General features: G+C 43.6%; 1 protein-coding gene across 1 annotated transcript in view; it reads left to right on the top strand.

Annotated features, from left to right (window-relative positions):
* Positions 1-1,112: 1,112 nt before the first annotated feature.
* The window catches only part of EXTL3 (exostosin-like glycosyltransferase 3), a 45,207-nt gene continuing 31,368 nt past the window's right edge, over positions 1,113-14,951 (top strand). The window contains exons 1-3 of the mRNA XM_011944554.1: positions 1,113-1,261; positions 4,271-4,364; positions 6,401-9,023. Of these exons, the coding sequence (XP_011799944.1) occupies positions 6,876-9,023 (2,148 nt within the window). The 5' untranslated portion in view covers positions 1,113-1,261; positions 4,271-4,364; positions 6,401-6,875. The remainder of the gene's footprint in view (positions 1,262-4,270; positions 4,365-6,400; positions 9,024-14,951) is intronic.

Raw genomic sequence — 14,951 nt, 5'->3', positions numbered from 1 at the left:
CACTTCACGAGATTGTTGTGGGGATTAAGTGAGTGTGTTGAGGAATATATGGTAATAGGTTTAACCTGGCATATAGTGAGCATTCAATACCTGTTAGCTATTATCATAGTTATTTAAGATATTAGAGGCCATTGAAAGTTTCACTGGGAACATCTGGAAAGTGTCTAGCCTCTCTGTTTCTCGCCCTGTTCTCCCTTCATACCTTCCACGTGGAAGGCATAATAGCCAGATGGAGCAGTGACTCCATTCTTCCCTGTTGCGCCTCCTGTCTCTCCAAGTGAGTGTTTTAGTGTAGTTTAACTTTTTTTCTTTCTTTCGGAGCTGCATTGTAGTCTGATAATTTTCTGCATATAAAATTATACAGGTTTATTACAAGACACGAAAGAAGACCTAAATAGAGACATATCCCAGATCCGCAATGGGAAGTTTCAATATCAGTGTTTTTGTTTTACAAGCAGAAAAGTCAAGTCCGTAGGATGGTTGTTATATCAACAAACTCTTGAAAGCAAGGCCGTGAGTAATGTTCCTGCTGATGATCGCAGTTTGCTATTGAGATAAGGGATGCGAGAGGAGGAGGGCCCTGGTACTTGGAGGTGGAGGGGCGAGAAGGTGAAAGGGAGCACCAGCACGTGCATAGTTCTGGATTGGAACTCTGAGCCCGGACTTCTCAGCCCACTGCTCAGACTCTGGAATGGAGTGATTACATCGTAGCTTTCCAGGGCTACAGCTTGGTTCAGCCCTTCAGTGAATAGCTAGCAGCTAGACTTCTACTTTGCATTTGTCAGTAAAAATGTCTGATTAGGGAAAAGAGTAAAAGGTAGGACGCTGGCCACAATCTGAATGATAAATCTCTGTATACAACTATTTTAATTTTTTTCCCCCTGGGAGAAGACACTGTCACGATCCCCTTCTAGCCATAGAAGATGTGCCGGCTGCCACTGGACCTTTGACGTGTAGATGGCTGTGTTGCTGCCCACTGGAAAAAGGGTATCAGGAGGAAGGTGAAGATGGGAAAAGTAAATTTGAGAGTCAGCCAGTCGGGGGCTAACCGAAGCTCACTGGCAAGTTCTGGGAGGTGAAGGCAGAGAAGAGGTCGAGGACAAGCCTGCGGGAACAGCTACATTTGGGGAGCAGTGAAAAGGGGTCAGAGAAAGAGAACCAGGAGAGGGCATGGGCAGGAAGTGTAAAATGCAGACTGACTGACTATGAGGTGCACAGCACGGGTGAGAATGCAAGACACTTTGATAGGAGAAATGAAGGTGTAAGTGGAGAGACTTTTTAATGCTTCTGGATAGGATTAACTGTATTAAAATACTTAAGACTTCCCTACTTAAATGCAATATAATGGGATTCTTTTTATATATTGCTGAATTCTGTCCCTAATATTGTGTTGAGTTTTTTTGTGTCTATATTCATGAGAGATTTTTTTGTAGTTTTCATTGTTTTTTTTTTTTGAGGCAGGGTCTTGCTCTGTCACCCAGGTATGATCTCACCTCCCACCTCAGCCTTTTGAGTAGCTGGGACCATGCCTGGCTAATTTAATTTAATTTTTTTTTTTTGGTGGAGATGGTGGGGTCTCACTGTGTTGCCAGGGCTGGTCTCAGGCCATCCTCTCCCCTCAGCCTTCTGGAGTGCTGGGATTATAGATGTGAGCCGCAGTGCCTGGCTTGTGGTGTTCTTTTTTTTTTAGTACTGTCTTTGGCTTTAGTGTCAGGGCAATGCTAGGTTTATAAAATGAACTGGGAAGTGTTCCTTCCTCTGGAAGAGACAGCGTTTAGTTTTCTTTAAATGTTTAGTAGAATTCTTCAGTGAAACCATCTGGGACTGGAGATTTCTTTTTTGGGATTTTTAAAAGTATGAAGTCAATTTACTTAATAGTTACAAAACGAATTCAGATTATTCCCGATTGGATGAGTTGTGGTACTTTGTGTTTTCCAAGGAGTTGGTCCGTTTCACTGAAGTGTGTGGAGTTGTTTGTAGCCTGCAGTGATAGTCCCTGTTTCATTCCTGTTATTGGAAATTTGTGTCTTTTCCCTTTTTTCGTTGTCACTCTTGCAGGTTTGCAAACCAGTGACAAACCTCTTTGTTTTCTTGCTTTTTCTCTTCTGCTTTTCTGTTTTTGATTTTGTTGATTTCTGCTCTTTAGGTTTGTTTTGTTTTTTTCTGGGTTCTTGAAGGAGGAGCATAGGTGATTGACTCGAGACTTTTCTTCAATATAAGAATTCATGCATACGTTTTCCTCTAAGCACTGTTTTTGCCATGTTCCCTTTTTTTTTTTTCCTTCCATCTATGATATCTTACTTAATTTGTACAGTAACTCTGGCAGTAGGCAGAGATTTTCAGCCTCACTTTACAAAGGAGGAAATGAGCTCAGGGAGATTATGTAACATTCCGAAATTCTCAAGACTGAACTGCGTCCTGAGCCAGGTAGTCTAGCTGCAGGTCCATATGGCCATCCAGCTGCCTCCTGGCTCTGAAGTTCTCTCTCTATAGTTTACAGTGTATTCAATACAATATATTATTTGTTAATGGATTCATTAACATTATGTTGAGAGCCATGGGGAACACGTTCAGTATGAGGTAGGAGGACTGGGTCCCAGCAAAGCAGAGAGGGAGGATGAGTCAGGGAAGTATATGGAACACTAAAAAAGCACAGCTTCACGGAAGTCCAGGGGAGAATTGAGAGTTTGTAGGATGAGGAAGTGATCAATTCATTCCTCATTTATACGATTCATTTATTTAACAAATATTTATAGAGTGTGTACAGTGTGCGGGACACTGGGCTGGGTGCTGGCCACGCAGCAGTGATCCAAGCACAAATGGTTCCTCCTCTTGAGGATTAGGCTTTGGTGGGGAAGGGAGGGAATTAAGAAATTAAAAGATACTAGGAAGTAAATCAGTGGGTCGGTGCCAGAGAGCATCAGGGAGTAAGAAAGGCAACTTTAAATGGGAATGCCAGGAAAGTTGAGACCTGAAGGATAAGAAAGAGTCTGCCAGGCAGAAGCCTGGGGAAAAACATTTCAGACGAAACAGGTGAGGGCGAGAAGCTTGGCATAGTCGAAGAGGTAAGAGGAGGCCAGTGTGGCTGAAGCTGAGAGAGCAAGGGGAACAGTGATGGTAACTGAGATGGGTCTGGGGGGCCCGGCAGTACAGTGGGCAGCCTTGAAAATACTGAGAGGGGAGGCGTGGTCTGACTCGCATTTCAAGATGGTCCTGGTCGCTGTGTGTGGATTGCATTGTAGGGGCAGGAATGGAGGCCAGCTGGCAAGTTAAGCATGAAATGCTGTGGCAGGTGACGGAGAATGAATTAGACATGTACATTGTATATGGAGTAAAAAATCTGAAGGTGGCTCCTTATCATTATTTCAGTGACATTTATTTCTAGAGGCTGATATATTTATTGTCATTTTTCCAGAGAATGACAGAAGAGATTCTGAGGGTATTCTTTTTCTTTTGGCTTGAAATAATTTAATTAGCTGTTTAGGAAGGAATGCTAATGCTATTGGACATGGAGGATGCTTTTGCCTGGCTCCAGTAAAAGAGATGGGAATTTAGTGGGGATGCATTCTTTTGAATCACTGTTGAATTATTGGTTTCTGTGAGAATGTTTGTTTCTACTGAGTCTCAGCTCTGCTTATATGTAAGTTGGTAGCACTAGAAATATTACACTAAGTATAGTCAGTCTCCAAATGACTTTTTAAAAACCCCTGTTTAGACACTGTATGTAATATCTTTTTGAATTTTTGGTATGAAAAATTTCAAACCTAGGCAAAAGCAGAGAGCCTGATATAATAAGCCCCCATGGGTACCCATCATTCATTGTCAACAGCAGTCAGCGCATGGCTGATCTTGGGTTCATTTCTACCTGCAAACACTCCCCGCCACCTTCATCCTGTTTGTTTTGAAGCAAATTCCAATAATATTTCATCTGTAAATATCTCAGTATATACTTTCAACAAGTAAGGACTTTTCCATATTTTAGTGTTTGGTTTTATTCCACCTTAGAGCACGTAGGTAACATCTGTCTGGATGGTTTGCCTGCGAGAGTACCCTTGTATACCACTTGTCGCAGTGTGTTTATTAAAAGTCTACCTTTCCACTTCAAAGAGTCTGTTTGGACAGTAAATTATTCGGTGACCTCATATACATGAGAGACATCTTTTCATAGGGGACAGTAAATAAGTTCTTTAATAGCACTTTCAGTATTGAGTATTTTTCTAATAGCGTGTCACTGTTCTATTTTTGTTTTTGTTTTATTTTTGTTAATCAGGAGAGCAAGCCCTGGCGGTTCACTCTTTCAAGAAATCATGTGCTGAGGTGTAATGCTACACAAGTCAGAGGAAGGAAGGATCCTGAAACACATGGTGAGGAAGGAATGAATCAGCTGGATTGCCGTGTTTACACCTTCTTTTCTTTTTCTTCCATTCTGTTGTTTCTTTGTTACAATTTGGTCATAAGTGCAAAGATGGTTCTTTTGAAAGCAAGCGATTTAAACATTTGAATCATAAGGATAATGTAAATTAGAGTATTTGGTCAGCTGCTAATTATCCAAGTTTAGATTATCCAAATACTTAAAACTTTTATTAATTTTATCATCAACTTTAGGTCTGATGTCTTGTCAGATGTTCTTTCTAATGGGCGAAGTGACTCACACCATCATTTCCCTCCTCTCATTCTTTGCTGTTAGCCAATTCTAATATCCTCTTTTCTTTCTTTCTTTCTTTTTTTTTTTGAGAGATGGAGTTTCACTCTTGTTGCCCAGGCTGGGGTGCAATTGAGCGATCTCTGCTCACTGCAACCTCCGCCTCCCGGGTTCAGGTGATTCTCTTGCCTCAGTCTCCTGAGTAGCTGGGATTACAGTTGCGTGCCAACACACCCAGCTAATTTTGTATTTTTAGTAGAAATGGGGTTTCGCCATGTTGGCCAGGCTGGTCTCAAACTCCTGACTTCAGGTGATCCACCCGCCTTGGCCTCCCAAAGTGCTGGGATTACAGGCGTGAGCCACCATGCCAGGCCTAATGTCCCCTTTTCTTTAGAAATTGTTATTATATTTTATTGACAGGTTAAAATTTAATATCAGATGTTACAATGAGATCACATGTTACTTGAAAAAATGTTAGAATGTTTTAAGAAATCTTTATTCTGAAAAATAATTAAAATTATGTTTATAAAAATGGTAAAAAGGAGAGAAGACTATTAGCACCTTTAATAGTTAAACATCTTTGACAGAGGTAGAGGCTAGAAAAAGTGGTTGTGCCTCTGTGAATTCCTACTCATTTTATGCTACATGTACCCTTGTTTGTTTATATCTTATCTCTTAGACTGAAGGAAGTTCCATGAGGTCAAGGATTATACATCTTAGATTCTCCCACAGTTATATTTAGCATGTCTTAGCCCTGTTAAGAGTATGGTGAATATTTTTTGGAAGAATGAAAAAAGAAACCGGGAATATTCCCTGGCATAGAATATTATGATTTGCTTCCAACTCTGTTGAGTTTGGGGGAAAGCAAGTGGCAAGCCTCTGTAGCCAGTGGCAGTGAAGCTTGGTGAGAGAGCAGGGCTGGGAGTGTCGTTGAGGGACTGAGTCGCTTTAAGCATCCTCCCGTCCACTGCACTTTGTGTCACAGCATTGTGGTGCACTGCCGTCTCTGTGCACGTATCTCCATTTTAGAAGACTAGGAAACCGAGGTCTGATAGCAAATCCGTCAGCAAAGAATGAGAACGAATGTCTCTCATTTCTAAGTATAGTGTTCTTTCTAAAAGAGCAAGTTACTATTTATATTTTAAGAAAGAGCACATGATGTCTGCTAATGGAAGATAAATGAGAAGCAAACTGGGAAATACATTTTGTCTCAGGATTACTGCATCTACTACTGGATACAGATCAAAAGAGTTCTCTTCAACTCTTTCAACTCTACATTGAACAAATTGAGCTTTTCAGAGCCGTTTTTGTAAAGTATTTCCAAAGAAGACTTATAGGTTAGGAGTAAACAAACATAAACCACCCAAGTTGGCTAGGAAGGCATTTCTCTTCATCTAAAGATGATGCCCAGGTATGGAACAGATAAGAAAATGAGACCGTGGACATCTTTGTCCTGTGAATTTAGTTGGTCATTGTGTTACAGGGCTGTAATGCTGCTCTAGATCCAGTTAAATAAGAAGTGGGGAGGGGTTGTAAACTGCAGCTTTTTGGGGGCACTTATCCTTTATTACCCCAAGTAAAATACCCATACCAAACAACAAACAGCATCTCTACATTGTCATTGTAATGTTCTTTGAGACACAACCAGTGTTCTAGCCGTTGTTCCATCTAAGATTTAAGCATTTTCTAGAAATGTATGGTGGTGGGGGTGTTGAACATAATCTCTTCAAGACTGACATGGTTCTCTTTCTTTTGCAGGCCTGATTGTTGGCAAAGGCATTGTAAGAAGCTGGCATTTATTTCTGTTCTAACCCATTACTGTATAACTGTGAAATGACACTATGCATACTTGTTGGTCAGCAAAGCCAAGAAACAAGAGCTATGGCAGTTGAAAAAGTCTGTCTGATTCCAGGGTGTTTTTTCTGGGTTTCCTCATCAGGTACTTCCTCCCTTTCATCGCAGCAAGAATGTGGCTCCTTTTACCGTTTGATAAAGATTAAGGACATGTTCTTTGGTCAACAGCGAGAACTTAAAATCTTCTGGAATAGGGTCAGAGACCATTTCAGCTGCAGCTGAGGAAAATGAAATTTCCATTTTATTTGGTGCCTTGTCCAGGGAGCACACTAACTCTTCCGGAAACGCGTCAGTGAAACAGAGATCGTTTTGTGGAATAGCAGCCTATGGTTATGGCGAGTGACCCGACGTGATCTGGGGGGCAGGCTGCAGAGGACTCATGACAGGCTATACCATGCTGCGGAATGGGGGTGCGGGGAACGGAGGTCAGACCTGCATGCTGCGCTGGTCCAACCGCATTCGCCTCACGTGGCTCAGCTTCACGCTCTTTGTCATCCTGGTCTTCTTCCCGCTCATCGCCCACTATTACCTCACCACTCTGGATGAGGCTGATGAGGCAGGCAAGCGGATTTTTGGCCCCCGGGTGGGGAACGAGCTGTGCGAGGTGAAGCACGTGCTGGATCTGTGCCGCATCCGGGAGTCGGTGAGTGAAGAGCTCCTGCAGCTGGAGGCCAAGCGCCAAGAGCTGAACAGCGAGATCGCCAAGCTGAATCTGAAGATCGAAGCCTGTAAGAAGAGCATCGAGAATGCCAAGCAGGACCTGCTCCAGCTGAAGAATGTCATCAGCCAGACCGAGCATTCCTACAAGGAGCTCATGGCCCAGAACCAGCCCAAGCTGTCCCTGCCCATCCGACTGCTCCCAGAGAAGGACGATGTAGGCCTCCCTCCCCCGAAGGCCACTCGGGGCTGCCGGCTGCACAACTGCTTTGATTATTCTCGTTGCCCTCTCACCTCTGGCTTCCCGGTCTATGTCTATGACAGTGACCAGTTTGTCTTTGGCAGCTACCTGGATCCCTTGGTCAAGCAGGCTTTTCAGGCGACAGCACGAGCTAACGTTTATGTTACAGAAAACGCAGACATTGCCTGCCTTTACGTGATACTAGTGGGAGAGATGCAGGAGCCGGTGGTGCTGCGGCCTGCTGAGCTGGAGAAGCAGTTGCATTCCCTGCCACACTGGCGGACAGATGGACACAACCATGTCATCATCAATCTGTCGCGTAAGTCAGATACACAGAACCTCCTATATAACGTCAGTACTGGCCGTGCCATGGTGGCCCAGTCCACCTTCTATGCTGTCCAGTACAGACCTGGCTTTGACTTGGTTGTATCGCCACTGGTCCATGCCATGTCTGAGCCCAACTTCATGGAAATCCCACCACAGGTGCCGGTGAAGCGGAAATATCTCTTCACCTTCCAGGGCGAGAAGATTGAGTCTCTGAGGTCTAGCCTTCAGGAGGCCCGCTCCTTCGAAGAGGAAATGGAGGGCGACCCTCCTGCTGACTACGATGACCGGATCATTGCCACCCTGAAGGCGGTGCAGGACAGCAAGCTGGATCAGGTCCTGGTGGAATTCACCTGCAAAAACCAGCCCAAACCCAGCCTGTCAACTGAGTGGGCACTGTGTGGGGAGCGGGAGGACCGCTTGGAAGTGCTGAAGCTCTCCACCTTCGCCCTCATCATCACCCCTGGGGACCCTCGCTTGGTTATTTCCTCTGGGTGTGCAACACGGCTCTTTGAAGCCCTGGAAGTTGGTGCCGTCCCGGTGGTGCTCGGGGAGCAGGTCCAGCTTCCCTACCAGGACATGCTGCAGTGGAACGAGGCGGCCCTGGTGGTGCCCAAGCCTCGTGTTACTGAGGTTCATTTCCTGCTCAGAAGCCTCTCCGATAGTGACCTCCTGGCTATGAGGCGGCAAGGCCGCTTTCTCTGGGAGACTTACTTCTCCACTGCTGACAGTATTTTTAATACCGTGCTGGCTATGATTAGGACTCGCATCCAGATCCCAGCCGCTCCCATACGGGAAGAGGCAGCAGCTGAGATCCCCCACCGTTCAGGCAAGGCGGCTGGAACCGACCCCAACATGGCTGACAACGGGGACCTGGACCTGGGGCCAGTGGAAACGGAGCCGCCCTATGCCTCACCCAGATACCTCCGCAATTTCACTCTGACTGTCACTGACTTTTACCGCAGCTGGAACTCTGCCCCAGGGCCTTTCCATCTTTTCCCCCACACTCCCTTTGACCCTGTGTTGCCCTCAGAGGCCAAATTCTTGGGCTCAGGGACTGGCTTTCGGCCTATTGGTGGTGGAGCTGGGGGTTCTGGCAAGGAGTTTCAGGCAGCGCTTGGAGGCAATGTTCCCCGAGAGCAGTTCACGGTGGTGATGTTGACTTATGAGCGGGAGGAAGTGCTTATGAACTCTTTAGAGAGGCTGAACGGCCTCCCTTACCTGAACAAGGTCGTGGTGGTGTGGAATTCTCCCAAGCTGCCATCAGAGGACCTTCTGTGGCCTGACATTGGCGTCCCCATCATGGTAATAGAAAAACGAACAGTTCGTTTTGGTGCATGAAATAGTGTTTCACTCTTAATCCCTTTTCCATCTTCCTTCACTTTAGCAATCGTGACTTCTAGTAGAGGAAATTACATGCATACTCATGAAAAACCTGTATAGATTCCTTTCTTCCTGAAGGATTTGCTGCTGCTTTTTCAAGCCTTGGTAGTTCTGTTGCTGTTACTCACTTCCTAAATCTAGGATCCCCAAAACTGAAACTGATTGTATATTCAATATACAAAACCTTGTCGGTTATCCCATAGACTTCTTCCATGTCATAACAAGATGATCGTGATAATGATAAGCTACCATTTAGGAAGCACTTAGCATCTAGGCACTATAATAAGCATTTTGTGACATATCATTATCACTGTTTCTTCAACTTATTCATATGGGAGCTGAGGCTTAGGTTAATGAATTTGCCCAAGATCATGGTGAGTAATGGAGAAGCCAAGCTTTAGTATGTCTGATTCCAGAAGCGGCAGCTTTAGTCACCTCTCAAAGGGTTTAGGAAGGCCTGTGTCATTTTCCAGGTATTCACAGAAGTCTTTTGGAAGACTGGGGTTGGGGGTTGATATTTTGGAGTTGGAGAACCAACTCCTGTGGAACCTTCCAGGGTGTCTTGTAGGTTCTTTCTCATTCTTTACTCCATCTCGTGGTTAGGTGCTGTATTTTACAGGAAAAATAATAGCTGAATATGTAGGACAGGGCTTTAGTTCTGAGGAGTGTATCCACTTCAGAATGAAACTTGGCATTCTAGAAGAGAGATGGCAACCATCTCTCTTAAATGTGCAGCCTTAGAGCAGGTCTTAAGCAGACTGCCAACTGTTGAACCTGCTGCATATATAGTTACTTTTCGGCAAAAGGTAGCAAAAGGTCTGATGGGCCACACATTGCTAGAAGTCTAGTTTTTTAAAAGATGTATTTCATTGGGAAGCCAATTTATTTGAATTGTTTTTCTAAGCAGCAGCATGGTATAATAAGTATGAGATTGGAGTGATACAGACCTGGGATTAAGTAGTCATTTTGTGATCTTTGATAATTAGCTTTTTTGATCTCAGCATTAAAGAGGAATCTAAGATAAGACAACTAAGGATTCTAGAAAGGTGCTCACTTATTTGATTCCTTCTTACCCCTTAATGTTAAAGGAGATGGAAGCCAGTATGTTTGTCTTGCCTATGCTGTGGGCAGCTTTAACTGACTTCACTCATAAAGGCTTCTTGTATCCTCTCTACATCATTTCTGTTTGTGTCATAGTTGTTACTGCCTACTTTCTCCTGTGCAAAGTACCTCTTTGCTTTAAATTTTTTCTTACTGCTGCTAATCTTATTTTTTTATTTAATTGAATTTATAATCAGAGGCTATTCAAAGACTGTAGGGTTATAAATCCTTTTTATCCCAGTTTATTTTGTATATTAAGTAAAGTTTTGTAAATGGGGAGTTTTTTTAATAGACTTCTCAAAGTTCACTTTTTTCTTTCTGTTACAACTTTGTCATTGAAATTAAAAAAGCATTTGCTCTGTGAAAGATAGATGCTCCTCAAATAGTGGAATAATAGAGAAGCCGTTGTTTTCCATTTTTCCTGAGTTTTCTTTGATTTTGATAGGGATGTAGAGAAGCTAGTACCACCCCAGTTGACTGAAATTCATCGAGAACTTACCAGAATGAATCCTTTTTAAAAAACTCTAATGGGAAATAAGTTGTCCTGACTGTTGGGCAGCCCATCGCAATAATACCTAATTGGAAAATGCCAGAAACTTTACAAATAGGCCATTCTAAACAGCTTTCTCATATTAGCATTACAAGTTTTTTTTCTGATCCTTTTAAAAAAGAGGAAGTAGCTTCAGATGGAGAATTTCACTCCATCCTGTAAATATTCTGGTTGTGCTTTGTATCTGGGAGAGGCGGGTGTTCTGGCCTGTGGTTGAAGTTGCTGACATCTTGGATGTACCTGGGTATCAGAGCTAGAAAGAGACTGGTAGCTCTCTCAGGTATAGAAAAGTGGCACTACTATGATACACCTTAGAGTGGGTTTTCCGTCTGGATGTAGATATAGCCAATTCAGTATGCTAGCTTAAACCAAGGTTCCCAGGCATCAGTGAATCTACCCAGGAACCTCCATGCCATTTCAGAAAGTGCTGGGCAATACGGGCTCCTCTTATGCTCAGGTTCCCACTAACAACAGGCATAAGTGCTGGATGTTTGTGGGCTGTGAAGTCTATTGAGCCCCAGCTATTTTAAGTGGAGAAGGATTGTCTTAGGGGTCCCCCATAGGACTTACATGTTAAAATTCCTCATTCTTTTAAATAATTACTTACAAAAAAAGATCTAGCTTAGAGAGAAGGTGATCTTTATTGCCACCACCCTTGAACAGTCCTGTTCCAAATGCTCTGTGTAAAGAGAACTTCAGCACGAATGGGATGGTGGCGGGGCAAGGAGACAGGACTTGCAGAGAGATGGGAGAAGTGTCACCAGTTGAAATGGGTCTCCCGTTGAATGGGGTAGGACTACCAAACAGAGGGGCGATGGTGGGTGTCTGCTGTCTCCCTGGCTCTTGTATATTTTGTAAACATGTGAATCAGGTCCCTTAGCTCCTGGAGCACAACAACAAAATACCTAATGAAAGCCAACTAGAGAGTATTGTTATGCCAAAGGATTTGAAGTCTAGGCTTTTGAAAAACTCTCCACTATGCTGGGGACCACCACTTTCCTGGCACCTGACAGATGTTCCACTGTTTCCAGGCCTCTGTTGTTTCTGACGATATGTCAGTGGTTTTCAGATTTTTGTTTCCTTGTATGTAAGGTGTGGTTTTCTCTGGCTACTTTGGAAATTTTTTCTTTGTATTTGGTTTTCAGCAGTTCGTGGTATGCCTCAGCATGGTTTTCTTTGATGTTTATTCTGGAAAGTGTTGATATTTTTGTTTTAGTAGGTGGTTAGTTGTATTGACTCAGACTAAAAGCCCTGTCTCGTGAATAGCCACTCGCATGTTGAGTTATTTTGTATGTAGCTGCTCTGCTTACAGCCTGCACCAAGCATGCATGGCTTAGGGGTGGGCCAGAGACAGAGCAGTTTCTACACAGAACTTGGAGCTCCCCATCTCTGGCTTTCTCCTTTCTGAATTTTTCTCCTTTCTTTCTAGGGGCTATGGTTTCCTTATATATTTCCTTTACAGGCCAGAAAGACCATAGGTTTCGTATGAGAGTTTTAGCGGTCTTTCTTGGTACCAACTCTGGCTTGCTCTCAGGATGAAAGCAACAGTAATTCTCCCTGTACCAGTAATTCCCTCCCTCTGAATTTTAGCACCCCTCCATAATTGGTTGTCTTTTGTTGACTCTCTAGTGCCTTCTGGAAATTGCTTTTTTGGGATTTTTGTGCAGAGGTTATAGTTGTCATCTGAGGGAAGACTGGGACTGGCAGAAGCTTACCCAACTCTCTGGAGGCAGAAACGCCAAGTAATCTCTTCTTGATAGATAGTCCCATTAAAAATTTTGGTTTCAGTTACTACTTTATTCTGACCAGTTTACACATCTTCCTTACTCTGCTTTATACTCTGGAAAATAGTAAGTAGGGTGGCCGTTTTAGAATCTGTCCTTTTGGAGTTGTAACATGTGGGCTGTTAGGAAAGGGACATCTTTGAGTTACTAACAGTGTAGTCTAGCTCACTCAAGGCATTGCTTCTCTTCACACTGTATACTCACTGATTGCTGAGACAGTCTCTTGGCAGCCCATCCCTGAGTCTTAGTTTTTCATTCTTTTCTTCATAAAGGGTATGGCCAATTTACACAGGGTACCTTGGAAGGGCTCTCAGAAGGGATGACATTTGAGCAGAAGCCTGAATGAAGCGAGCGAGAACGCCACGTACATTCTGGAGGGATATATGGGGAATGGCAAGCGCCAGAAGCAATGCCCAGTGCGTCTGGGTGGCACGTTTGAAGGAGGTTGGAGTAGGCGGTAGGGTCAGCAGGTGCAGGACAACGCAGGTTGCGCTTGTCTGGGTTTTATCCTCTCTGCCTTAGGATGCCCTTGGAGGGTGTTGAACAGAGGAGGCCCATGATTTTTACGGAACTATGAGGAAAAGAGCAGAAGCAAAAAGATTCACAGTAGCCTAGGTGAGGAGCGGTGGTAGAGAGAACCAGTTCAGAGATCAGTATAGCACACATCCTTGCAGACTGCAAGGTCTGTGGAAGTGATGAGGTCAGAATGCACCATTTTTTTTTTTTTCCAAATGAAAATGTTAGTGCCAGACGCAGTGGCTCACGCCTGTAATCCCAGTACTTTGGGAGACTGAGGCGGGCGGATTGCTTGAGACCAGCCTGGCTGACATAGGGAAACCCCATCACCACAAAAAAATAGAAAAAATTAGCCAGGCATCATGCATGCCTGTAATCCCAGGTTCTTGGGAAGCTGAGGTGGGGGGGATTGCTTGAGCATGGTAAGTCAAGGCTGTGGTGAGCTGTGATTGTGCCACTGCGCTCCATCCTGGGTGATAGAAGGAGACCCTGTCTCATAAAAAAAAAAAAAAGATACAAGATTTTTCAGTGCCCTTTTCCCTCTCTCTCAGCCCTTGATATTCAAATCGAACAGGGAGAGTTCTTTGTTTGGGTAATGTAAATATCATTCCAGGGGAGTTATTTTCGTGCTCTCTCCCCAGTAGCATCTGTAGTGCACTCTTGGCGTCAGGAACTTTGTGGATGGGAACTCTGCCTCTCAGGCTAAGAGGTTTGGCTTCTGGCTAAACCTCAGGCAAGAGAGTGGAGATCGTTCTCAGGGCTTACTCCTTAAAGTGTTGGTAAGCTGTATTTTTTAATCTCTGCCCTCTCTACTTTTAAAAATATCCCTTGAACGAATGAGATGATAATTTCCTAAAATTATGATAGCTAGGTGAAGCCAGCAGGAAAAACCTTGTCCAGCTTCTCCAGGTCCAAGACTGTGCAAGGTCTGGTGCACATCACTAGGAGCTGGCACATCTGGGTGGTTTGTTTTTCTCTTTGACAACATTTGACTTAATAACTTGGTGGCTATAGCTGTGGCTTTCTGTTTGCGAATGGGCTGTATGGCTGCAAAGGAAAATTATATAAAACAAGGCTACCTCAAACCAAAAATGAATAGCAAGAAATGCAGAAGTTTAAAGGAATTGCCGAAAGTCATGTTGCATAATTTACTAATTGCAGCAAATCGATTCTTGAGGTAATGTCTTCCCCTCTTAGTTTATGTATACTCTTTTTACTAATTCAAAGTAAGGAATCTGAGACTGTGAGAATTCTGTTGCTTCAGGTCACTTGACTAATTGGTGCCTGTATTACTGAGGACTTTTTTTTTTTTTTTTTGAGACACAGTCTCACGCTGTTGCCTGGAGCGTAGTGGCATGATCTTGGCTCACTGCAGCCTCCGCCTCCCAGGTTTAAGTGATTCTCGTACCTCAGCCTCCCTTGTAACTGGGACTGCAGGCACACACCACCATGCTCAGCTAATGTTTGTATTTTTAGTAGAGTCGGGGTTTTGCCATGTTGGCTAGGCTGGTCTCGAACTCCTGACCTCAGGTGATCTGCCCACCTCTGCCTCCTAAAGTACTGGGATTACAGGTGTGAGCCACTGCCAGCCCCAGGTCTTAGGACTTCTGACAATAGATATGTATTTTTTTTTCTTTTTTTTTTCCGCATGCACATTTCCTGGAGAAGCACAAACTTGTTTTTTTAAATATGTATATAAAATATAGAAAATGTATAAATTAAAATACAGAATATAAAATATACATGTAACATGTATGACAATTAAAATAGAGACTGTGCTAATATCATGTTATAATAATTGTTAACAGTTTTTGGGCATTTTCTGTGTGCTAGGCACTGTGGATGGTCTTTATCTGCATTCTCTCATTTGTTGACCTGCTAATCTAGGTTTTTTACCTG

Source organism: Colobus angolensis, unplaced genomic scaffold (assembly GCF_000951035.1).
Source record: "Colobus angolensis palliatus isolate OR3802 unplaced genomic scaffold, Cang.pa_1.0 Scaffold233, whole genome shotgun sequence".
In the NCBI taxonomy this organism is placed as follows: domain Eukaryota; kingdom Metazoa; phylum Chordata; class Mammalia; order Primates; family Cercopithecidae; genus Colobus; species Colobus angolensis.
The sequence above is the reverse complement of the archived record's forward strand: the minus strand, read 5'-3'. Positions and strand labels throughout refer to the sequence as shown.